At 39.3% G+C, this 25,000-nt stretch overlaps 1 protein-coding gene across 1 annotated transcript in view; it reads right to left on the bottom strand.

Moving 5' to 3' along the window:
* The window catches only part of ipo13b (importin 13b), a 206,707-nt gene that overhangs the window by 119,980 nt on the left and 61,727 nt on the right, over positions 1-25,000 (bottom strand). Inside the window, exons 3-6 of the mRNA XM_048602101.1 lie at positions 19,192-19,332; positions 17,605-17,746; positions 5,461-5,627; positions 215-335 (exon numbers count right to left, since the gene is read on the bottom strand). Of these exons, the coding sequence (XP_048458058.1) occupies positions 215-335; positions 5,461-5,627; positions 17,605-17,746; positions 19,192-19,332 (571 nt within the window). The remainder of the gene's footprint in view (positions 1-214; positions 336-5,460; positions 5,628-17,604; positions 17,747-19,191; positions 19,333-25,000) is intronic.

Below are 25,000 nucleotides of genomic sequence, written 5' to 3'. Positions count from 1 at the left end.
TTCTCATACTCTTAAGAATAGAGTGCAATTCTTGTGGTGTATTTTCTAGAATAATCAAAATACCATCCAGCTATGTTTCATCATCTAAGGATGTTGTTTATTCTGAACTCCTATTAAAAATATTCAACACTCTTAGAAATTAAAGATGTATTTATAGTAAGCTGAACCTAGATTTTTTTAATGTGAGCTATCAATGTAATAATGTAGTACCCACCTGCCATGAGGATGCTTGCTCAGTGTCAGTTAAAAGTCGTCCCAGTTTGTCATACAGGTTACTTAATAATTCTGCTCCAAGCATCTCATATACATACATCAAAGTATCAGAAATATCAACCCTATCAAGGAAAAAGCATTTTGTTTGAAATAATTATGAAAACAAAATTATAAACATTTGCAGCTAAAATTACATAAACATATTAAGTAACTGAAATATCTTACTTATACTGAAATATCTTACTCATTTCAAGCATAGGTTGATGTTAAGCCAAAAATTACATTTAAGAGAAACTGGCAGCACACAAAAGGAGCAACAGTGATCTATATGGCTCCTTACGCTTCAATATGATCCTGCTTGATCTCCCTCAAATTCTAACCAAATTTCAACCAACTTCCCTTATGCTGTGTCTAAAAATCTAATCAGTCTTGCAAATACTCTTTACCCTGCACCTACATCCTCTGGAATAGAGGATTCCAAAAGATTCACAACCCTATTGGTTAAGAAATTTCTGGTCACCTGAGTCCTAAATGACCACCCTCTTTATTCTGAGATTACAAACTCAATGTCAGGACTTTCCAAGCAGAAGAAATATCTACACTATCAGACCTGTATATATTTCGACGAGATCATCTCTCAATTTTAAATCCTGGAGACCAATCAGCCCATCCTACTTAACCAGTCCTCATTGATTCCTGGAATGAATGTTGCACAATCTAGCAGCCAAAGAGAACCCCTGATGGGAGCTATCCTGGAAAGCTCAGGTTTGCAAACACCAACTAACTAAATATTAAATAATTTTACCACATATTAACTTGAAAAGTATCAATTTACTCATATGTACTGCTGAGAAAAGGGATTAAAAAAAAAAACTTGGAAATGCACATTACCCCTTACACCTTCAGGATAGTAGAAGTATTTCACAACCAATGACTTATTTTATTCACTCATGGTAAATTGCTGATTGGGCCAACATTTATTGCCTATCCCCAAGTATCCTTAAGGTAGTGGTGAGCTGTCTTCTTGAACTGCTGCAATCCATGTGCTGGGAGTAGTCCCACTGTGAGGATGCTGTGGCTTTAAGAGCTGTCTTTTGTCCTGATTTATTTTAGAGAGAGGCTGGGAGACAGATGCTGAGCAGACAAACAACTTGTCTTTTTTTAAGTTGGAACAATAGAAGCAGCCTGAGTGGATGTGGTCAAGCTCTCACAAATCAAGGATGTTTAGCTAGCTTTCAGTATTGCGTGCTTGAAAAAGTGGAAGCTATTTTTCCGTCTCTCCATTACAGCCAAAAGCTGAGGATTCTCTTCGGAGACTGCTGAATTGCATGTGAGACAAAACCTATTTTCTGAATTAGCTTTTTTGTTTATGTGATGTTACTATATTGGAGCAGTTAATTAGTATGGTATCTATTTTTCTGTTAAGTCTTCCAATAGAGTTAAGTTATTCTAAGTTCCTCTTTCTTGTGTTGGAATTGAAATTTGAATTGGGTGTCAGTGAGCAGATTACTGCTAAGCAGGTGCTACTTGATAGCACCGTTAATGACACTGCCCATCACTTCACTGATGATTGACAGTAGATGGATTTGGCAGTAATGGTCATGGTTTGATTTGTCTTTTGTTTTTGTGCACAGGATATATCTGGCCAATTTTCCACCTTCTCAAGTAGATGCCAGCATAGTAGCTGTACTGGAGTAGCTTGGCTAGGGGTGTGGCAAGTTCTGGAGCACAGGTCTTCAGTATTATTGTTGAAATGTTGTCAGGACCCACAGCCTTTTCAGTGCCTCCAGCCATTTCTTAATATCATGCAGACTGAACTGAATCAGCTGAAGACTGGCATCTGCAATGGTGGGGACCTTTGGAGGAGGTAGAGATGTACCATGCACTCAGCAGTTCAGGGCTGAAGGATTGTTGCAAATATTTCAGCCTCATCTTTTGCACTGATGTGCTAGCTTCTCCCATCACTGAAGATGGGGAAATTTGTGGAGCTTAGACCTGATCCCTTGGCATGGGACAATTTGATGCTTTAGCTGTTTGGTATGCAAGCCATCCTGTTTGTAGCTTCATCAAATTGACCCCTCATTTTTTGGTTTGCCTAGTACTTCTTCTGGCATGCTCTCATCAGCTCTTCGAATCAGGGTTGATCTCTTGGTTTGATAGTAGAGTGAGGATATGCTCAGCCATGAAGTTGCAGATTGTGTTGGAATATAATTCTGTTGCTGATGGCCCACAGTGCCTCATGGATGCCCGGTCTTGAGCTGTTAGATCTGCTCAAAGTCTGTCCTATTTAGCACAGTGGTAGCACTTAAAAAAAATTGAAAAAGCAGAACCTTAATGGGAAGTTAATTTAGTTAATTGGCTAGGTTGCTGGTTTGTAATGCAGAGTGACAACAGCATAGTTTCAATTCCTGCACCACCTGAGGTTACCATGAAGTACTCTCCTTCTCAACCTCTCCTCTTGCCGAAGGCATGGTGATCCTCAGGTTAAACCACCACCACCACCATCACCACTCAGAGCAGCCCTATGGTGAAGCAGGACTATAGTAACTTTAACTTAGCATCATATAACATGATGCAAGGTCACAAAGTCTGTGTAGTAGTCACTCGTGCTGACACTAATGGACAAACACATCTACAACAGACATATTGGTGAGGATGAAGTCAAATGTGTTTTTCCCTCTTCCTTCTTTCCTTCTTCACCACCTGCCACAGACTCAGTTGAGCAGCTATGTCCTTAGGATTTGACCAGCACAATGAGGGGTGCTGCTTCTACTGAGCCACTCACAGGTGAATATTCAAATTCCCCCACCGGACTACATTTTGTGGCCTTGCAGCTTTCAGGAATTCCCTCCAAGTGCTGTTCAACAGGGCATAGCACTGATTCATCAGCTGAGAGAAGGCAGTCCCTGTGGTAATCAGCAAAAGATTTCCTTGCCTATATTTGACCTGATGTCATGAGACTTCATGGTGTCCAGAGTCAATGTTGAGGTCTCACAGGGGAACCCCCTCCCAACTTTATACTACCGTGCCACTACCTCTGCTTTGCCTGTCCTGCCGTGGAACAGGACATGTCCAAGGACTGTAATGGTGATATCTGGCAAAATAGCTGTAAGTTATGATTCCATGATTACATCAGGCAGCTCTCCCAATTTTGGCACTAGGTCAACAAGGCCGTTTCTTCTGTTGTCATCCTGGTCAATGATAGATGATCCATCTGGCTTCATTTCTTTGTTTTTCTAGCAATCAACAGAATGATATGGCTTCTCGGCCATTTCAGAGGGCAGACTAAAAGCAAAGGCCAGACCAGGCAAGGATGGCAGTTTCCTTCTCTAAAGGATATTACTGAACGGGACAGGTTTTTGACATTTGATGGTCATCATTAGACTTTTAATTCCATACTTTTATTGAATTCAAATTCCATCATTTGCCATGGAGGCATTTCTACCTGTGTCTCTGGAATTGCCTTTCTATAATTACTTTGTAATTGTATCACAGTCATTATGTGGACAAACATGACAGGTAATGGGCACACAACAAAAACACAATCGAAGTGATTAGCAGGAACACAACAGTAGCCATCAAAATGGCCGCTTGAAGAAATTAGCCTGCTAGCACAATTACCGGTGACAGACATCCCTGAGTTAGAATGAATCTGCACATCCCTGGCCATCATCACTATGTTCCATGCATAACAATGTCATACCAGCCGCACAGATGAAAATGCCTCTACTAAGGACAAAAGGTCTTAGAGTGGGGGACAAAAGCTGTGAGAGGGGACAACAGTCATGAAGGGTAGAGAAAGCTGGGTAAACCCTCATGGGTGGGTGAGGGAGAAATAGCAGCTCCAGGCTGAGTTTGGATTCAGTGGGAGAGTGACGATAGCACCATGAATTTTATTCCAGCTTTACCGAATACCCAAAGGCTGGCTTGGTATATGACATTTCTGGCAGGAAGGCAGATGCACCTGTCGCTTGGCAGTGATGTAGCACTGATGAGGTAGAGTTTATGCACTAGCATGCTCTTTGCACCACCAAGAGGTGGCACTACTACAAAACACAGTCAAAGATAAATAAGCAGATAATCTACCTTGGCAATGTTCATTGAGCAACGTGTTGATCAGGAGTCACCAACTGCTCTGTTCTTCTTTGAACTGTATCATGCTATCCTTTATATCCATCTCAGGAAGCAGAGGGATATTGTTTTAACATCTCATCAAAAAGGCAGTACCTCTGCCAATGAAAAACTACTTAACTTTTTTTTTCCATTTCTGTACTGCACTGAAGTATTAGCCTAAATCACAAGCAAGGACTGGTTTGAACCTACAACTTCTGACTCAGGTTCCCCAAAAATAGCTCTGAGCCAACAGATTTTCTTCAACTCTTTCTTAATTATTTGTTTTTTGTCTTGTGGCAAACTCCATGCCATTTGCAAAAAAGCTCTCTCTCCAAAGATTGTAGCATTTCTAAACATTTAAAAGCTACTGTCGGCAGCTAATTAACTACAGCTAATCCCAATCCTGTTCTCACTTGACAACGTGCCAAAATTTAGCAATGATCACTGCATAATGAGAAGCAAACACCAAAAATGGTTTTCTTCCTACCTCATAAGTAATGTTAATTATTAGCATTCCCTGCTGTGATCATCACCCCAAAAGTCATCTGCCAACTCAGATTAGGGATTAATCCCAAAATGTTTCCGTTCGGTGTGTTTTGGCTGCTCACTAATGTAAACATATTCTTGAAGTCATCGATGAGCACACAACAAAAAATGCAAACATTCTCCTTTGTTTATTTAAGCTTTAACACCAAGTTATAGATCTATCTTAATTAACCCATACAGGCATGTTATTACACACTTCTGGAGCAGGTGGGACTTGAACCCAGGCCTCTTTGTTCAGAGGAAAGGATGTCAACATTGCACCACAAGAGTCCCCATACAGTGTGCAAGCGTTTACAAGGTAGTCTTCTCCTGGTCATGACATGGAATTCAGAAAATTGAAAATAAGCAGAAAAAATTGATTTACCAAACCTAAATAAAGCTTCCACAACAACCAATGGAACAGGACTGAAACATGTTTTACTGACTGCTTTGTTCCATTCACATCAGCAACCATTCAAATGTCAAGGAATTTAAAAATAAAAATGCATGCCTTGGTGTGAAAATGACAATAGGCACCTCAATTCCAGGCTGAACAAAAATTGTTCAGTTGGGAACATTTCTTTAAAAGCAAACCCTTTACTTCCTCACCTGTATATCCTAAACTGCTCTTTCTCATCAGAAGACCAGGAGGAATATTCTTCATCAGAGGGAAACTGAGCCTTGTGTAGCAGAACATCAACCAGTTGAAAATAGACAGGACGATAAACCTGCAGATACACCACCTGTTTCTCTGCTTCAAATGACATTATGTCATCCTAAATATCAGACAAAAAGGCAATACTTAAAGTTATTTTAATAAGAAATGCAAAAGAGTACAGGGCTCAATGCTTTACACATTACATTAAAAGCAAAAATGATTTCCCTCCAATTTTCACTGAGAACATCGCTAGTTAAATATCTTAAATCAAAATCTATACCCCCATTAGTAAACAGAGGAATAAATGTATCACGCTATTTAAAAAAGAAACAATTTTATCTGAACTAAGCTTTTGATATATGAACATAAAATTACAATTTTAAATGAATTCCCAAAGCAAATCATTCTAACAGTTCACTCAAAATTATTGTACTAAAAACTAAAAAAAAATTCTGTTCACTAAGTATTTAACTTTGAGGTCGCATGGGAATGTATAATCCCCAATGAGTTGCAGAAATGCATGGAAAACAACAAATTCTAAACAAAAGCAATGATCTAATTCCACCCAACCAAGCTGGCCAGCCTTATATTGAATAATAAATGCAGAGTTGAGAGATTCAGCATTTAGTTTGATCTCGTTATTCCTTACACAAGTTTTCAAATCCAGATGTGTACACAGAAAGATTCATAGGAAGCAGCACAATTTCTGCTCTATAAAATTGAAATTAAAATTGAAATTGAAATTAATAAAATTAAAAATGAAAAAAAAACCTGGAGTCAAGGCATTTGATAGGCTTGTCCAAATGGCAACGCATAACAGGCCCTAGGGGCAGCCTATTCTCTCAAACTCTCAAGATGTATGCTTACCTAATTATATGTATTTTAAATTGTAAATATTTACACTTTTGTACAACACTCAGACATAAAAGACGAGAAACAAGACTTCTGACTCTGCTCCACATTCATTAAGATCATAGCTGGTCTTTTATCGCAGCTCCATCTTTGTGCACTAATGCCGTAACTTCCAACTTCCAGTGTATCCAAAAATCTATTACCCTTTGACAGTGACTGATAGCCCACAGCTATGATGTAGAATTCTAACGATGCAAAATTCTAAATTTATGCTTGTTTCTCCTCACATAACTGTTTTTTGACTCATCTTAATATTCTTTTAACCATCTGTGTCTGTGTATTTCTGAAACAACAAAAGGTGCTACCACAGGCGCAACATGAAGCCAAATGGATTCTGACAGACAATAAACAAGCTCAATTAGAAATTGTCAAGCTTCCAAAATCAGGATTCTAATGCATCTCGAATACAGTTTGGATGGACGCTAGAAGCACATTATTGGTGGGATTACAGAATTGTATTCCAAACGAAGTTTAAGGAAATTAAAGTATTAGAATAACGTTACAAAATAGTGGCGGTTTCTCAAACCTTTTGCAAAGCTTTCAAATGATAGGTACCAAGAAAACACAGAAGGAGCAAATGGAGGATGTCATTACAGACAAACAAAAATATTTGAACATCAGTTTAAAGGCTGCAGAAGTGGGGACGCATAAAAGGATATTGATAGGCGAAGATCCTCTTTTCTCGCCCCCCACCCTCCGAAGTAACACTCCCATTGGAAACCATAATTATGAGGAGAGTCCCGATATACTGGAAACTTTAGGGCTCGGCACTTCATAATTTTAGTACTTTAAAATTCTCAGCTTTGTTTTCAAATTACTTCATGGCAACTTCTCAGATATGTACACTCCTCTAATTCTGACCTCTTGCACACCTCAAGTTTAAAAGTCATTCCTCCAACAGCAGTTGTGCCTACAACCGTTGAACCCCCCAAGCTCTAGAATTCTTTCCTCTTGCAACATATTCCTTAAACATGTATTTGATCAAGCTTTTGGTCATTTACACTAATATCTCCAGCTGACTTTGTATCAACTTTGGTTTGATAATCCTCCCATGAAGAACTTACCGGCATTCTGACATTTTGTTATGTTAAATGTGCTGCAAAAGTCCAAGTTGTAGCTGTTGTTGTAAAAACAAAAAAATGCTGCAGATACTCTGGTCATGTGTTAGCTTTTTCCAATGAACTGAAGTGTTAAGTCTCTTTCGTTCCACAAATACTGCCCCACTGGCTCAGTATTTCCAATTTCTGTATGGAATTTCCAGTTTCTGTAGTACTGTGGTTTTGTATTCTTGATGTCCTTTCTGGAAGCGATGGTCTAATTATGCTCAAATAGAGCAAACGTTTTATTAACTAGCATTTTCAGGACCAGAGGTGTGTTAGTTGACCAAATATTCCAGATAATCAAGAGGTATGCATTACTGCAGTAAACTCTGACCAAGCAAAGCTTCGAGACGTCAACACCTCTCAAAAAGAAATGTAAAATCATCATCACTCCTTCTAAATCAAAGTCAGAAGTCACACAACACCAATTATAATCCAACAGGTTTGTTTGAAATCACAAGCTTTCAGAGCATAGTGAATCAAACTGTTGGACTATAACCTGGTGCCGTGTGACTGACTTTGTCCATCCCATTCCAACACCGGCACCTCCACATCTAAAATCAAAGTAACAGAAACATCATGCAGGTGGTATACACATCATTCTGATGCTTGATTTACAGCTTAAGTACTCAGGTGATCATGGTATTCGAGGTATATAATTTTTGCGAGTTTATCATCAAATATGCCGATTCATAAGGTGTCAGTTAAAACAAAGTTTGCAGTACTTTATATAAATGTACTCTCTCTTTTCTCGTTTTGTTTGTCACTATTTTTAAAACTCAAAATGCCAATAGTGTCCTTAACCAGCATTCACACTTTAGCGGATTAGCAATTTAAACCTTAGGTTTTATTATTCGTCCATTTTCTTCAGTATCCTTCCAATGAACTTGTATACTGTTTCATCATAATGCTACAAAATGTACAATCTTTTTCTTATTATTCTTATACATTATGCCTCTATTTATGAAAAGATTCAAGAATACAAAAGCCAGCAAAAAATAAAATGTGCAAAGAGAAAGCCATTAATGAAAGGTCTAGAATAAACACTTGAATATTGCTCTACACCTTGTTAACTCAGATTCTCCAGCATCTGCAGTTCCTTCTATCACTTGAATATTGCTGTCATTTCCATCACCTTCCATATATTTATGGACATTTAGCAACCACAGATGCTCATTACACGTAGATACAATTCAGATCTGACTTCCTGAAGGCCTGGAATATCCCCAATCCTCAAAAACATATAGATGAAATGTCACTGACTTAGGATAGCAGCTTCTTAAATTGTTACCCGCAATCTCGGAAAACAATGCTGTTATACAAAGTGGGCAGAATTCCAAATTGGCTAGTGGAAAGGTCCATTGTTGATGTTGGTGGAAACTAGAGCCATATTAAGATCATTGCTAGCACCACAGTTGTTCACACTTTGTATTAACAGTTCAGACTTTATAATCAAAATCACAACTTATAAATTTGGAACACACACAACCTGTACCTGAAGACTGCACAATCTTCTTGGGAATGGTACCCAAAGGCTGTTCGCAAAGAATTTAATTTCAAGATCCATATGTTTTAGGAATATAACTTTTTTGGGATTGAAGTTCTAAGTTTAAGATGAATGAAAAGCCCAGATGAAAGGCTGGTAAATACATCAGAAGTATTTATAATTCAAAAAGTGGCATATGGTTATTAAATAAGGTCAGAGTTGGAAATAGGAAAATAGTAAAATGTGGCTTCGACAATGCGCTCAACCTTATATTTTTGGACTAAGTGTCAGTTATGTAGAGTTTTTGAAGACTTTTTGCTATGAGGCTCAGCAAGATTTCTTGGTAAAAACTTGTTTCAATGAATCTTGGTAAGCAAGTCCATAGATCCCTGAAGATTTCAGCACAGGTAGACAGGGTGGTGAAGAAGGCATATGGGATGCTGGCCTTCATTAACCGGGGTGTAGAATATTGGAGTAGGAAGCCTTGTTGCAAATTTACTGGGCATTGCGTAGGCCACACATAGAATACAATGTGGCGAACAGGACTGCACACAAGCAGAAGGATGTGACTTCACTGGAGAGGATGTTGCCTGGGATGGAAAGTCTCAATTTGTTTTCCTGGGAGCAGAGGAGGATGAGGTGGGATTTGATTGAAGTGTACAAAATTGAGAAGCATAAATAAGATAGGTAGTGAGAAACTTTTCCTTATGACAGTCATGTCTAAGACCAAAGGGCATATGTTTAATGAGGAGGAGAGGGTTAGAGGGGATCGAAGAAAAACTTTTTTCACCCAGATGCTGGTAGAAATATGGAATACGCTACCTGAGAGGGGAGCTGTTTCAGGAATGGCAAGTGGTAAGATGGGGCTAGAATTGGAAGAGGGATGCAAGTAGGGTTGGTGTAGATAGTTAGTACAGTCATACAGCATGGTGCATGCAAGTACTCTTGCAACAATAAAAACATCTGGACAAGTACTTAAAACGTTGTGGTTGGTTGGCTCGCCAAGCTGGTTCATTGTTCCAGAGACATTTCATTACCCTGTTGGGTGACGTCATCAATGCAGCCTCCGATGAAGCGTTGTTGTGTTTTCCCACCTGTTACTTAAACTCTGGCGTCTGTTGAGCTGGGTTACCTCACTTCCGGTTTTCCTTCGCAGTGGAGTATATATATGTCTAGCTCTGTGTGTTTGTTGATGGCCTTGTTAGTGGAGAACCAGGCCTCTAGGAATTCCCATGCTTCTCTCTGCTTGGCCTGTCCCAGGATCCTGGTGTTGTCCCAATCAAACTGGTGGTTTTCCTTGCTCATCTCCATCCATATGGATGAGTATTGGTCGTGCCTTTTTGTTGCTAGCTGATGTTCATGTACTCTTGTGGCTAATTTTCTTCCTGTCTGTCCAATTTAATGTTTGTCACAGTCTTTGCAGGGGATCTTGTATATTACATTGGTCCTGTCCATAGTGGGTAACGGGTCTTTGGTTCGGGTTAGCAGTTGGCGTAGTGTTGATGTGCTACTCTGATGCCCAGTGGTTGTAGGAGTCTTGTGGTCAGTTCAGATGTGTTCTTGATGTAAGGTAGCGTGATGAGGGTGTCGGGGTATGCAGTATCTTCCTGGTGTCGTTCATGTAATATGCACCCTCTGACCCAGTTTTCCGGGTATCCGTTGTCCTTGAATATTTGGAGGAGGTACTCTTCTTCTTTTTGGCGTAGTTCTGTGCTGTTGCCCGTTTAAACCGAGTTTTCACGCAACTTCGTTTGTGGATGTTGGCTGGTTGGCTGTTGAAATTCAGCACTTGGTCAATGTGTGTGACTTTCCTGTGTACTTTTGTTAGGAATTCCCCGTTTGTCCAGCGTTCCACCATGACGTTCAGGAATGGGAGCTGTTTGTTCTTTTCCTCTTCCTCGGTAAATCTGATCCCAGTGATTGTTGTTTATGAGTTTGTGTCTCCCCTCTAGTTTGGTCTGTTTAATAATTACGAAGGTGTTGTCCACATACTGTGTCCATATATTTTCAGTTGGATTAGTGGAAGGGCTTTGCTTTCGAGTCTCTGCATCACCGCTTCAGCTATTAGTCCAGAGATAGGTGATCCCATGGGTGTCCCATTGATCTGTTCGTATATTTGCCCATTAAAGGTCAAGTGGGTAGTGAGGCATATGTCCAGTAGCGTCAGCACGTTGTCTGTGGAGATGGTGGCACTTGGGTCTTGTTGTTTTAGTAGTGATGCCAGTGTTTCTCTTGATAGTGGTACGGTTTGGCTGTACCAAACTATTAGCACACAGCTTCCTCTGAGACCCCGATTGCTCCGAAGACATCCCTGAGGCCACACCACAGAGCTTGTTTAGTTCAACTAGCTTTAGCAAAATAGTCAGCAGTAACACCAATCAAGGAGCTTCTGTCTGCTTCATTCTCCAACTGTGATGTTAGAACTCTTCAGTGGCCCCCAAGTGCCCTGACTAGCCTGTTAAAAACCCGAAAATAAGCACCTCCTCTATGGTTTTCCAGAACTGAATGTTTCCACTTAGTAATACCTGGAACTGTCTGCTCCAATAAGGTTACTGGATCATTAGATTGTCCAGTACAAAAATTGGATACAGCATATTTCATCACCAAATTAATTTGGTGAAATGTTCATCTGGGACATCCAAGATGTGTTACATTGTTTTGGCAAAAGGATATGCAGGGAAAAATTCCCTTCTCTTTTGGTAATGTCCATTTGTTTCTGCAATGAATCACATGAACAGTCAGCTCAGAAGTAGCTTTGAAGCACAAAATGTGTGTCTTCAACTAGAACAACTTAGAAATGAGCAGTGAGAGAAAGCTACCAGTAGCTGCAAACCAGAAGCAGTGGCATCATTAAGTGTTGTTATTAAGCAAAAAGCAGGGCTTATTATTGAGTTAGGGTGTCTGCAATTGTGATGTTTGAAAGGAGAGGTGGAGGGTTGCTTAGAGAGATGTTCACAGAAGCACCATAAGAAATCTCATACTTTGTAGAAGAGCAGGAATACTGAGAGCTAAGAACTGCGGTCTGCCTCAGTTTAGTCCTAGGAGAAGTGAAGTGAAGCAAAGCAAATCTTAAGATCCTAGAGCGTGGAGAGGAACTCATGAGCAAAAATAAAAAAAGACTGGGGAGTGTCCTGTTCGGGTCTTTAGGCTTGAAGACCAAGCATGTGCAAAAGACAATGTAAGTGCAATACTGCTTGCTTTATTTAACTCTTGCCGGAAAATAGTTCTCTGAAATACAAAAAATCCTGGTGTAATTCATTACATTAATAACTGGGGAGTTTGAATTTCTTTTTAAAAAGTTACATGGTCTCCCTTGAGATCATAACTGTAGGATTGCAAATATTCGGAAAAAGATTGCTGTGTTTATCCACTAATCACAAGATGATCAACTTAACATTAGTGGTGAGAAACCACTTGGACACATTAATCAGGACAAAATTAATGAGCACTTGAAAAATTCCATGTCAATAAATTAAAAAGTTAACAGAGACATTACATTAAAATGGAGGGGAATGAAACTAACTGGATAGATCTTTCAAAGTGATAGGATGAGTTAAATGGTGCCTTTGCACTGCATCATTCAATAATTCCATGAAAATTTACCAATAGATGGACAATTTCAATCAGTTAAGTGAAGGAAGCAGTCATCAACAGTGCTATCCAGCAGTACCTGCTCAGTGGCAACCAGTTTGGGTTCCGCCAGGGCCACCTAACTCCTGGCCTTACCACAGCCTTGGTTCAAACATGGATAAACAAGCTGAATTCAAGAGATGAGAGGACAGCGACTGGCCTCGACATCGAGGCCACGTTTGACGAGTGTAGCATCAAAGAACACTAGGGAAAACCTGCATCAATGGAAATCAGGTGGAAGCCTCTGTGCTGATTGCAGTCATACCTGGCACAAAAAATGATCGCTATGGTTGTTGGAAGTCAGTCATCTCAGCTCCTGGACACCTCTGTAGGAGTTCCTCAGGGTAGGATCCTAGGCACAACCACCTTCAGCTACTCTATCAATGACCTTCCTTCATTATAAATTCAGAAGTGAAAATGTTCACCAATGACTGCACAACATTCAGTGCCATTCACAACTCCTCAGATACTGAAGCAAGCCATGCAGCAAATTCTAGACAATATCCTGGTTTGTACTGAAAAACGGCAAATAACATTTATACACAAGTGCCAAGCTATGGCCATCTCCAATAAAAGACAAAGACAAAGACAAAGACAAAGACAATCTGTTGGCCCTTGACATTAAATAACATCACCATCACCGAATCCCCACTATCAACACCCTGGGAATTACCATTGACCAGAAATTCATCTGGACTCACCATATAAAGATAGTGGCTACGAGAGCAAGCTAGAGGCTAAGAGAACAGTAATGAATAACATCTCTCGATTCCCCAAAGTCTGTCCACCACCTACAAGGCATAAATCAGGAATACTCCCCACTTGTTTAGATGAATGCAGCTCCAACAGCAATCAAGAAGCTCAATACCTTCCAGAACACAGTAGTCTGCTTGATTAGCATCAAATCCACAAACATCTACTCCCTCCACCACTGACATTCAGTAACAGCAATGTGTACTATTTACAAGATGCACTGCAGAAATTTTCTAAGATTGCCTAGATAGCACCTTCCAAATCCACAACCATTTCCATTTGGAAGCACAAGGGCAGCAGATACATTAGTCACAACTACATGCAAGTTCCCTTCTAAGCAATTCACTATCCTGACATGGAAAGCTGTCACCTTTCCTTCAGTCTCATTGGATCAAAATCCCGAAATTTCATCCATAAAGGCATTGTAGGTTTACCAATAAAAGATGGAATACAGTGGTTCAAGGAAGCAGCTCACCATCACTTCTTAAGGGTAACTAGGGACAGGCAACAAATGCCCAACTATCCCATAGTGAATAATTTTAAAAAAACAATAATTTTCAATCTCTATCAAAGTTTTAACTAGAAAAGACTGATTTCTTTTGAGTCTGATTTGTAGGAAATTATATTCATCAATACTATCAGAGATTGTTACTATTTGACGAGGAGGAGGCTCAACCATGAAAATACAACAAGCAATGACCAATCCCATCAATGAAAGATGGGAGGGATACAATGTGATGAGCAGATGGATAAGAGATCACAAATATGAGCAAATAGAGATCCAAATATTCAAAACATTGTTCTTGATAACGCAATACCACTATTTTCAGTCAAGCTTCAAGCGTCTTAATGGATCACTGAATTTGAAAATGACAAACACAGCATTATATATTCTTTTCAATTTAATGTAATTTTAATAACCTCATCTATAATGCAGGTGGAGTATAATTTTGGAAAATGAAGTCGTTTACCTTGTCAGGAAGGATAAAAGAACCAGTATTACTTAAAATGGAGAATGCCTATGGAATGCCAAGGAGCAGAGGGATTTAGGTATCTAGTGCATGAATCACAAAGGTTAGCATAGAGGTGCAGCACACCATCAAGGTTGGCTAATGAGAGAACCGAACAATTAAAGGAAACGTTATTCTTCAGTTATACAGGACATTATTGAGATATCTTGAACACCATGTGCAGTTTGGTCTCCTTAATTAAAGCTTTTCATTGAATTTCAGTACACATGACAATAAAATCAATCACGATGTAAATGCGTTGGAGGCAGTTCAGAGAGAGTTTAGATTGATATTGGAATGAGTGATTGTCTTATTAGGATAGGTTAGACTGCTGGGCCCGTTTCCACTGGAGTTTAGAAGAGTTAGGGTGGACTTGGTTGAAGTATCTAACATCCTGAATGGTTTTGACAAGAATTAGTAAGGAAATGAGATTTCATGTTTGACTTATTTTTAGTTAGAATAATACAATTAAAAGTATATTTATTGATTAGTATATTGTCATATATTCTGCTTAATTGTAGCCAATGCAGATCTTAGCACTAACACTGTGTGACTCTGATTTGTCACTTGACAAAGAAATGCACCATGGCTTTGTGAACAGAGTGAAGACAACAGATTAATATTTTAGAGTTGCAGCATCCAGGCCAATGGAAGTCTTTGTTTAGCTCATTCTGATTCCATGACTGTCAAAGGCGGCAGAATTGAGTGTACTCCCAAATTGTTGGCCATCATCAAGACAGCTTTAGAAGTGAGACAATGCTAGATGATTAAATGTAACCTTTTGTTTAAGTTAACACTTTGTGATCATCGGTATTAGTTTTTATGTAGCTTTGAGGTTATAAACAACTTTTCTGCGTTTAAAAGGCAAAGGGAATATAAGTGCAAAAACTCTCTTCAACCTTTTTAAATACAGCAGAAACAAAAAAAATAGCGAAGTGATGCTTCTAAGGAAGACTGAATGATCAGTCCTAAGTGTTTAGTTTAATGGGAACTATACCAACCAAACATGTATTGAAACATGAGCTCAAGGATATCAAATCATTGGCTCTTGATTACATATACCTCCCTTTTCTTTAACAAAGGGGTACAGAACATTTCAAACTATTCTCTGACCTTAGCAAAAAACCCCAAGGTGAAAATAAACAGATAACAGTGAAGATGATGGACACGAGTAATTGCAAGTTTATGGAAACCATTCAGGAGATAATGGGAGGTGACATCGCTTAACGCCCATCACCCTTAAGAGCTAATTAGAGACTGAGCATGCATTCCTTAAAGCAATCAGCAATAAGCCTAGCCTAACCAACACCAATCAGAATGTAATTAATTTTGCTGTGGGTTGTGACTTGGAACAATAGTTAATAAGCAAGAGTGACCAGCATGCACAAGAAGTTTAAAAGTTATGCTACTCTACTGTTCAATCACAAGAAGGCCCTCGAGGTGTGGGGAGAGAGACCAGAGACTGGGTGTCTCTAAGCTGAACTGGAAAAGAAGAGGCATCTTACACCCATAAAGTCACTGCTCTGCCTTAATTGGTATTACTTAATAACCTTAGTAAAAGTATCCAGAGTTACTGCACCAGACTGTCACCTGTTGTCTTATTGGTTAAAGTCTCATGTTAATAAGTTATTATTGGGATTTGAGTTTAAATTGTGACCTGTTGAATTTACAATGTGGACATGGAATGGAAGTTTGCCCTTGTGGGTCAGTTACAAAATAGGGGGCACAGTTTTAAAATTAGGGATTGATCTTCTATGGCAGCAATGAGGAGAATTTACTTTCTCTCAGAGGTTTCTGCAACTTGAAACACTTAGCCTTAGGTGATGGAGGTGCGGTTATTAAAATGTTTTTAAAGGCAGAGATGGATAGATTCTTGTCAAGCAAAGAATTTAAAAGGTCATGGGCGTAGATGAGAATACAGAATGCAAAACACAAGCAGATCAGCCATGATTTTACAGAATGGTGGAGCAGTTTCGAGGTGCCAATTTTTGAAAATTCATTCACAACATGTTGGCATACTTGGCTAGGCCGGTATTTATTACATGTCCCTAATTGCCTTAGGAGGCAGTTAAAAGTCGACCACATTACTGTGGGATTGGGTCACATGTAGGCAGATTTCCTTCCCTAAAAAAAAACGTTAGTGAATTAGATGGGTTTTTGATGATATAAAAGCAAAATACTGCTGATGCTGGAAATCTGAAATTAAAACAGAATGCTGGAGAAACACAGCAGGTCTGGCAGCAGCTGTGGAGACAGAAACCAAAAAGTTAATGAACAGTTATGTGGTTGCCATTAGACTAGCTCTTTATTCTCAATTTTATTGAAGTTTCATCATCTGCCTTTTGGGATTTGAACCAATATCCCCAGAATATTCTGATCCACTAGTTCAGTGATATTACTACTATATCATCACCTTCCTTCCATGTTGTCTATTTCTGTCCTATTTCTTTTGTTCATATCAGCAACACTTAATTGCATGCATTCTCTTTTTGTCAACAAGACTTGTCAGAGCAGCACGAGCAAAATTAGAACTTAAATGTTGATCAAGATCTTACTGTTGTTACCTTCATGGAGAAGTTCCTAAATAAGACAGGGAGACAGAGAGCAAGCAGGCGAGGCAGAGTGTGAGCACAAGTAAAAGAGTCTTGAGGACAAATAGAGAAATCATTTGGCTTGAGCAGCAAAAGGCCTGCATCAGGCAATGTCTTTCTGCTTAATCGGAGAGGAATGGATTAAAACAATTTAGACTAAAAGCAAAACTGCAGATGTCGCAAATACGAAACAAAAATTGCTGGACATATTTGGAAGAATAGGCAGCAATAAGAGGAACTAACATTTTAGATGCAGGTCTTTTGTTACACTGCAGCTTGCAGTAAAGAAAGGGAAAATAAACAATAAAAATGAAGTTGGCAGTGCATTGAATTCTTTGTTTAGCTTTCAACGGCTGCTGGAACCCAAGGATAATAGAACTAGTTTGAGCAATCTCCTTACCATACTGGATAGAAGCTTGGAATAGAAAAAAATTCACATTCATCCAGAGCTTTGGAAAAAAATCAAAAAGTTTTCTAAAAGCATCAATGGAAGTTGGTATAGGCAACTAAAATTAGTCTATTTACTAGCCAGCTCAAAATACATTTTAGTTGAAAACTTACATTAGGAGTTAGTATGAATAAAATGCAAATACGGCAAAGATACTGCTCATACCTGAAGAGTGTACCAGAACGTTAGGGTTAAAGAGCTTGTAGTTTCATTCACTGGATAGTGGCCTGGAATTCCCGTGCAAAACATGATCATGTTGACAAGTGCTAGAAATGTTTGCCAGTGCTCCACTTGCTCCAACAAGGCTCTGTATAAAGGAACAAACACACGCTAGTTGGGAAAGTTTCAATGAACACTTGGCTGCAACATAATTTCAAGAGAATAAAATGATATAGGTAATTCCAAGAATGCAGAAACTCTTAGAACATCCACTTCAATATTATCACCATGCTACTAATAAGTAGTATTCAAGGCAATAATAATTTTACCTCAGCAATGCATCTCATTAACAGGAGAAAACATTAAAACAATGAAGACAGATACAGGCTTCAGTATAACTGTGATTTTTTTTTTTAAAGTCTCTTCACACTTCACCATTTTTCTTAATAACCTTCTAAAATTTTCCTTCTACTCTCCAACTACATCCATGACTATAAGGCTCTCCAATCAAACTAACTTTGGACCAAGCTTTTAGTTATACCTCCCAAGATAATTTTGTAAGCATTGCTGGCAAGGGCAGCATTTATTACCAATCCCTAACAACCCTCAAGAAGGTGATGGCAATCTGCCTTCTTGAACAGCTGACATTAATTCCAAAGGACATTAATTCACCCAACTCAGACTTTACAACAACTGGCAATTTATTTTTTGTTAATGAAATAAACATTTCATTCCAGATTAAATGATTTTAATCGAAAATAACCCTAGTTATCTCAGTGGGATGTGAAGTAGAGTCACTGGAGCATTAGTTCAGACATCTGGATTATTGGTCTGGTAGGCTAGTGTACCTTTTTTTGGCTCAATATTAACTTTAGTCTAATTGCACTTCTGTGAAACACTCTGGGATGTTTTTTCCTAGTTAGAGGGCACTATAAAGTTGCAAGCTAAGGGCTTTTGTGGCACAGTGAAAACATCCCTATTTTTTTGGCCAGAAGGTCAGGATTCAAGTCCCACCTTCCCCAGAAGTGATTAAGTTGATTAAGGTGATTAAAAATACTCCATAACTAAGATATTTTTCATATTTTGTTCAACAAAGCTGATAACAGAATTGTAATAAACCAATCTGACAATGCACAACTGATGTGATTCATTATTGCTCCACTATTCTAGTAACAGCTACGTAATTGGCTTAGGTCTTAATACCTTTCCTGTACCTAATGTTCCATCTTCTTCACGGGTAATTCTGCACAGTACTTCCTACTCCTGAAATTTCCAACGGTAGGAAGTTCCATCAAAAAGTTTGTTCATTTTCACACAAATTACAGGTGTTTACTTCTTTTTTTAAATTACAGTTACTCATTAAGGCTCAACTCTCCAAGTAGAGACCAATATATTTATCATCAATTAGATCAAGAACTCAGAAAAGAGGACCTTACTAAATGCTCGATTTAAACATTTCCAAACTAATCAGATATCTTATTTCATTACAAACTACATTTTCTATGTTTCATTTTTATTTTTTATCCTTTGGCAAGCAACAGTTGTTAAAACAGGATTGAAGTGCAACATAAATAAAATTATTGCAAACCAAACCTCGAGTGATTTTCTCCAAGGGCCACAGCAATTCTGCAGATACCATGTGATGTCTCCATGTCTCCATTTTGTACAGCTTGTCTCAGCTGCTCCTGCAGTTGCAGGACCTGAGGGATCAGCTTCAGTAATGTGTTTACATATCTGCAAGTGTACGTAAGAGGATCCAAGAATTAAAACTATACAAATAACATGATCAACTTTTACTATTTTGAAACTACAAAATACTAACAAATTTAATTCCAAATATTTTGCAGCATTGACTGAAACAGCTACACAGTGCACAAAAGGTTTTATCCTCAAAAAGAAAAACTGCTTTTCCCTAAAGTCTGCTGCAAGTTTAACCTTTTGTTTTCACCACCCTCAGCTTTACATGTTCCTGTAGCTTCCCTTTTTACATCATTCCTCAGCTAAGAAACAAAAAGGACAACTGCTCCCAGGCCTCTGAAATAACAGCTAGAACAGAATTTTAGATAGATAATTATCTAAGTTTTAAAACAAAAACTAAATTTCTTAACTTGATAGTTAAGGCATTCTGGTTGCTTATTTGACAAACAAGAATAAGATTTTTCCAGACCATATTTAAATAGGCGCAAGGGTAAAATAAAAGCAAGGGTTCATATTCTGATGAAGGGTCCAGGCCCGAAACGTCAGCCTTTCTGCTCCTATGATGCTGCTTGGCCTGCTGTGTTCATCCAGCTCTGCACCTTGTGGTCTCGGATTCTCCAGCATCTGCAGTTCCTACTATCTCTGGTTCATATTCTACTCATTTATGATATGACTGGGGAGCTCACGCCCACGATTAGTCCATCCTGCACTATGTAGAAAATCCTAGATACTTCAGGCAATGTCTCTGGCTAGAGAAAGTTGAGCTCTAGGTTTTGGAACTAGGTGCACTACAATGCATGCATGATGCTGAGAGAATCACTGACAGCATATTTGGTAAAATGCAGTCTAAAGAAGTGCAGGCAGAAACAATACAGGTGATTGCCAGACAGAAAAAGACGAGACCAGGCAGGTGGTGATGGAACCCCTTGAATGCATCTAGTTCACAAACATTTTTCAGCCTTGGAAAAGTAAGAGTGAAGGTTTCTCTAAGGAGGCCAGTTAGAGTCAAAGCAATAAGACTGAGTGGTCCAGCTGCTCAGGGATGGAGATAGAAGAAATGTGAATGGACAATATTGGTAATGTGAGGCAGAGAGACAGCCACTGACATCACTCCAGCATGATGCATTACCTCCCAGGTGCCAGGGTAAAGGATATCATGGAATGACTGCAGACATTGGAGGGGAGAGGGTCAACAGCCAGAGGTTGAGGTCCAAGTTCAATCATAAGAGGCAGAAGCAGGTCATTTGACCTAGTGTGTCTACTCTGCCATTCAATGAGATCATGGATGATTTGTTGATCTTCAATCCACTTTCTTGTCTTTCCCCTGTACCCCTTGATTCCTTTAAATGATAATAATTGTCACCCTCAGGCTTGAATACACAGACTCAGCCAGCCTTAACAGATCTCTGGAGTAAAGATTTGCACAGGTTTACCACCCTCAGAGGAAAAAAAAAGTCTTCCTTATCCCTGCCTTCAATGGGCAAGTCCTTATGCTGAGTTTACACCCTCTGATTTTAGACTCTACAACAAGCAGCATGCCATCAAATTTTCTTACCAACAGGGCAAGCCTCCAAGACCTGTGCACAGCAGCAACATCTGGAACCAAGTCAATGCTGTGATTGCTGTGCCGAGGCCAATTACTGTGCACAGAACAGAGTGGCTATGACCAAGCACAGCCACACAAATTAGAGAGAACATTGCCAACAAAGGGAAAATAACCTTTATGCTTCTACCTCATTGAGCCCACTCAAAATTGTGTTTAGATCATCTCTCAATTTTCTACACTTCAAAACTGAACCTCAAAAAATCCTTCCATACCTAGGATCAACCTCGTGAATATCTTCTGAACTTCCTCTAATACTAATTTCCTAGGATGAGAGGATCAAAATTGTTCAGAGTATTCTAAGTGAGATCTGATTAGTGTCTCGTATAGTTTGAGCAAGGCCTTACTGTTTTTATTCCCTTTGAAATAGGGAAGGCATATGGAATGTTGGCCCTCATTAATTGCTGAACTTTGTGTTTCATGCAAGAAGACGCAAAATTCCTTTATGCTGCAGCTTTTTGCAGTCTTTCCCCATTTAATTAGTATTCAGTTCTTCTATTCATCCTGCCAGGGTGCAATCGCATTGTCCCACCCTACATTCCCCCCACCAAGGCTTTTCCCACTCACAACTCGTCTATATCCCTCCATGGACTCACTGTGTCATCCTCACTGCTTGCCTCCCACCTATTTTTTGTCTCATCTGCAAACCTGCTAATAGTATTCACTTTCATCATCCAAGTAATTGATATATATTGCAAATAAGTGTGACCTCAGCACTGATCCCTGTGGCGCTCCACTAGTTACAGGGTGCCACCCTGAAAATCCCAACTACCTACTACCCCGAACAGCACAGGCTCTAATATTAAGTAGTCTCATGTGTGGTACCTTATCAAATGCTTCATGGAAATCCAAACAGATTACATCTAATGGTTCCCCTTTATTTACTCTGCTTGTTACATCCTCAAAGAACTGGAATAAATTGGTCAGGCATAACTCCCCCTTCACAGTACCATGCTGGCTCTGCTTGATTATCTCGTGTTTTTCTAAATGTTCTGCTTTACATCCTTTATAATAGTAACATTTTCTTGATGACATACTAAGATAACTGGCCTATAGTTACCTATTTATCTCCCTCCCTTTTTAAATAAAAGGTGTTACATTACAAGTTTTACGATCTTTTTGGATATTTCTAGAATCTAAGTACTTTTAGAATAATACTGCCAGTGCATCAATTACCTCTGCAGCTCCTTCTTTTAAAATCCTCGAATACCACCCATCAGGCCCAAGTCCTTTATTGGCCTTTGGCTTGATTAGTTTCCTGCATAATTTTTCACGAGTGATAGTTATTGTATTTAGTTCCTTTTCCCATCTCAGTCCTTAGGCCCTTGCTTATTTCCTAATCCTTGAATTCTACTGTGAAGACCAACGTAAACATCTTGTACAACTCTTATGCCATTTCATAGCTCCCCATTATTTCCCAGCCTCATTTTCTGAGGGGCCTAAGTTCACCATTACCTATCTCTTCCTTTTCATATATTTAAATAAGCTTTATTGTCCATTTTCATATTTGCTTGCTAGTTACCCCTCAGTTTATTTTCTGCCTTTTTTTGGTCATCTTACGTTAGCTTTTAAAACTCCCAATTCTCTGGTTCACTGCTATTATTTATAACAATGTAAGTCTATTTCTTTCAAGTTGATACGGTTTGGAAGTTCCCTGGTTAAGCGTCAGTTAATCCCCTTCGCAGAATCCTTCATACGCACTGGGAAGCATCTTTGCTGAGTCATGAAATATCTTTTAAAAACCAATTCCCATTCATCAAACTTTTCTGTTAAACTCCCTTGCTAGTCCACTCAGCCAACTGTGCCTTCATTCCCATATAATTACCCTCATTTAAGCGTAGCACAGTTTCCGATCCGAAGTTTCCAATTCTCAAACTGAATGCTAAGTTCTACCATGTTGGGACCAATGACCTAGAAAGAAACAGAAATGATGTCCTGCAAGCAGACTTTAGAAATTTAGGTAGTAATCGCTGGATATTGCAGTGTCATGCAGTAATCAATACAGGAATAGAACAACAGAGCAGCTGAGGCATGAATATAGAGATGGTGAAGGAAGGAGATTTAGATTCCTGAGGCACTGGAACTGTTTTTGGGCGAGCTAGGACCTGTGCAAGTTGGATTGTTGACATCTGAACAGGAATGGAACCAACATTCCTGCAGGAGGTTTACTAATGCTGGTGGTGAGAATTTAAACTATATTGGCAAGGAAATGGGATCCTTCTAAGGAATTCAGAAAAAGGAGATGCTGAGATGGAGTTATAAATTTAAACGCGAGTAACAGAGTCTGGAAGGCAGTAGAAACATAGGCTAGATAAGAAAGAAGCTAGATTAATAAAGCTAAATGGAATATATTTTAATGCAAGGCACCTGAGCAATAATGAATGAAGAACTTTATCATAGCTATGACAGAGATGTTGCTGGCAGATGGGCAGAATTGGGAGCTTAATATTCCTGGTTGTAGGATAGGCAGATGATAGAGTTGGGGTGCGTGTGTGCGGGGTGGGGGGCTGTGTTGGTGGAGATAGAAGATGATGGGCTGTATAATTGATTAAGAAATCATTAAGAGAGAGGAGGTATAATACTTTGGAGGGATCACCACATTAGGCCATATCAGTGGAAGTGAAATACCCAAAAAAAAGGGGCAAAGATGTTCTGAAGTAGAATTATATCATACTCAAAACATTAACTCTTTCTCTCTCCACAGATGCTGTCAGACCTGCTGAGCTTCTCTAGCACTTTGCATTTATTTTGGGCAAACATACTGTTGGGTGCAGACAGACAGAAGATCAACGTTCAAAGTTTAAGGTTAAGAAAATAAACTTTAAGCAGATACCAAATACAGTAGAGTCCCTACAGGAGTATGAAAAGGGCTGGGTAGGGGCTTCACTTAGAAGGAAATTAGGAAAGAATTCAACAGTAGAATAAAGGAAAAGGAAAGAGAGCAGAGGTACTAGCAGGTTTAGCAGCCTTAAAAATGGATAATTTCGCCGAGGCCAGATGAGATGTATGGCAGGCTATTCATTGAGGCAAGGGAGAAGTTGTCTGGGGTCCTGGCAGTAATTTTCAAATTCTCTCCGGCCACAGGTGAAGTGACCGAGAGCTGCGAATGTTGCCTCACTATTAAAATTAGGAAGAAGGGATAGGAAATTACAGGCCAATGAGTCTCAGCTTGGTTGTGAAAAAAAATATTAGGATGAATTCTGAGGGACAGAATATACCTGTGTTTACAGAGATGCAGATTAATCAGAGTTACGCAGCATGGATTTGGTACCAGGAAGGTTATGTTTGACAAATTGAATTGAATTTTTTTCAAACAGGTAACTGGGGGGATGATGCATTTGATGTGGTCTAAGTGGACTTTAGCAAGGCTTTTGATAAGATCCCTCAAAGCAAACTAAATCAAGAATGTAGGAGTCCAATGGGACGAAGGCAGAGAGGCATGTTGGATCCAAGATTAACTGAGTGGCAGGAAGCAGGGAGTACTGGTAGAGATGTTTGTGGTTGGAAGGCGGTTTCCAGTAGTGTTCTGCAGGGCTCAGCACTAAGGCTCTTGCTAGTTATGGACTACGTTAATTATTTGGACTTAACTATAAGGGGCATAATCAAAATATTCATGGGTGACACAAAAATTAGTAGCGTAATAAACAATAAGGAGGATAGTGTCAACTGCACAAGAATATCATTGAAATGCTCAGTAGTCAGAACAGTGGGATGACACTATGAATGGTAGGACCATGGAAAGCACTGCAGATCAGAAGGGTTTTGATATGTATATCAAACAGATAAGGTGGTTAAAAAGGTAGTAAATGGGACACTTGCCTTTATTAGCCAAGCTACGGAGTACAAGAACAAGGAAGTATGCTAGAACTGTATCAAAACACAAGTTAGGCTACAGATGGAGTACTGAATGCAGTTCTGGTCACCAAATTAAAGGAAGGATGCAAATGCACTACACAGAGGGTATACAGCAGATTTACCAGGATACTCCCTGGGCTGGAGGGGCTAAGATAGGAGGATAGATTGGAGTTGTTTTTCTTGGAGCAACAAGGTTTGAGAGGGGACCCGAAGGAGGTATATAACATTAGGAGGGTCATAGATATT

The sequence above is a fragment of the Rhincodon typus genome, chromosome 10, assembly GCF_021869965.1.
Source record: "Rhincodon typus isolate 14 chromosome 10, sRhiTyp1.1, whole genome shotgun sequence".
NCBI classification, from domain to species: Eukaryota; Metazoa; Chordata; class Chondrichthyes; order Orectolobiformes; family Rhincodontidae; genus Rhincodon; species Rhincodon typus.
Note: the sequence above shows the minus strand (reverse complement) of the source record. Positions and strands in the feature narration are given on the sequence as shown.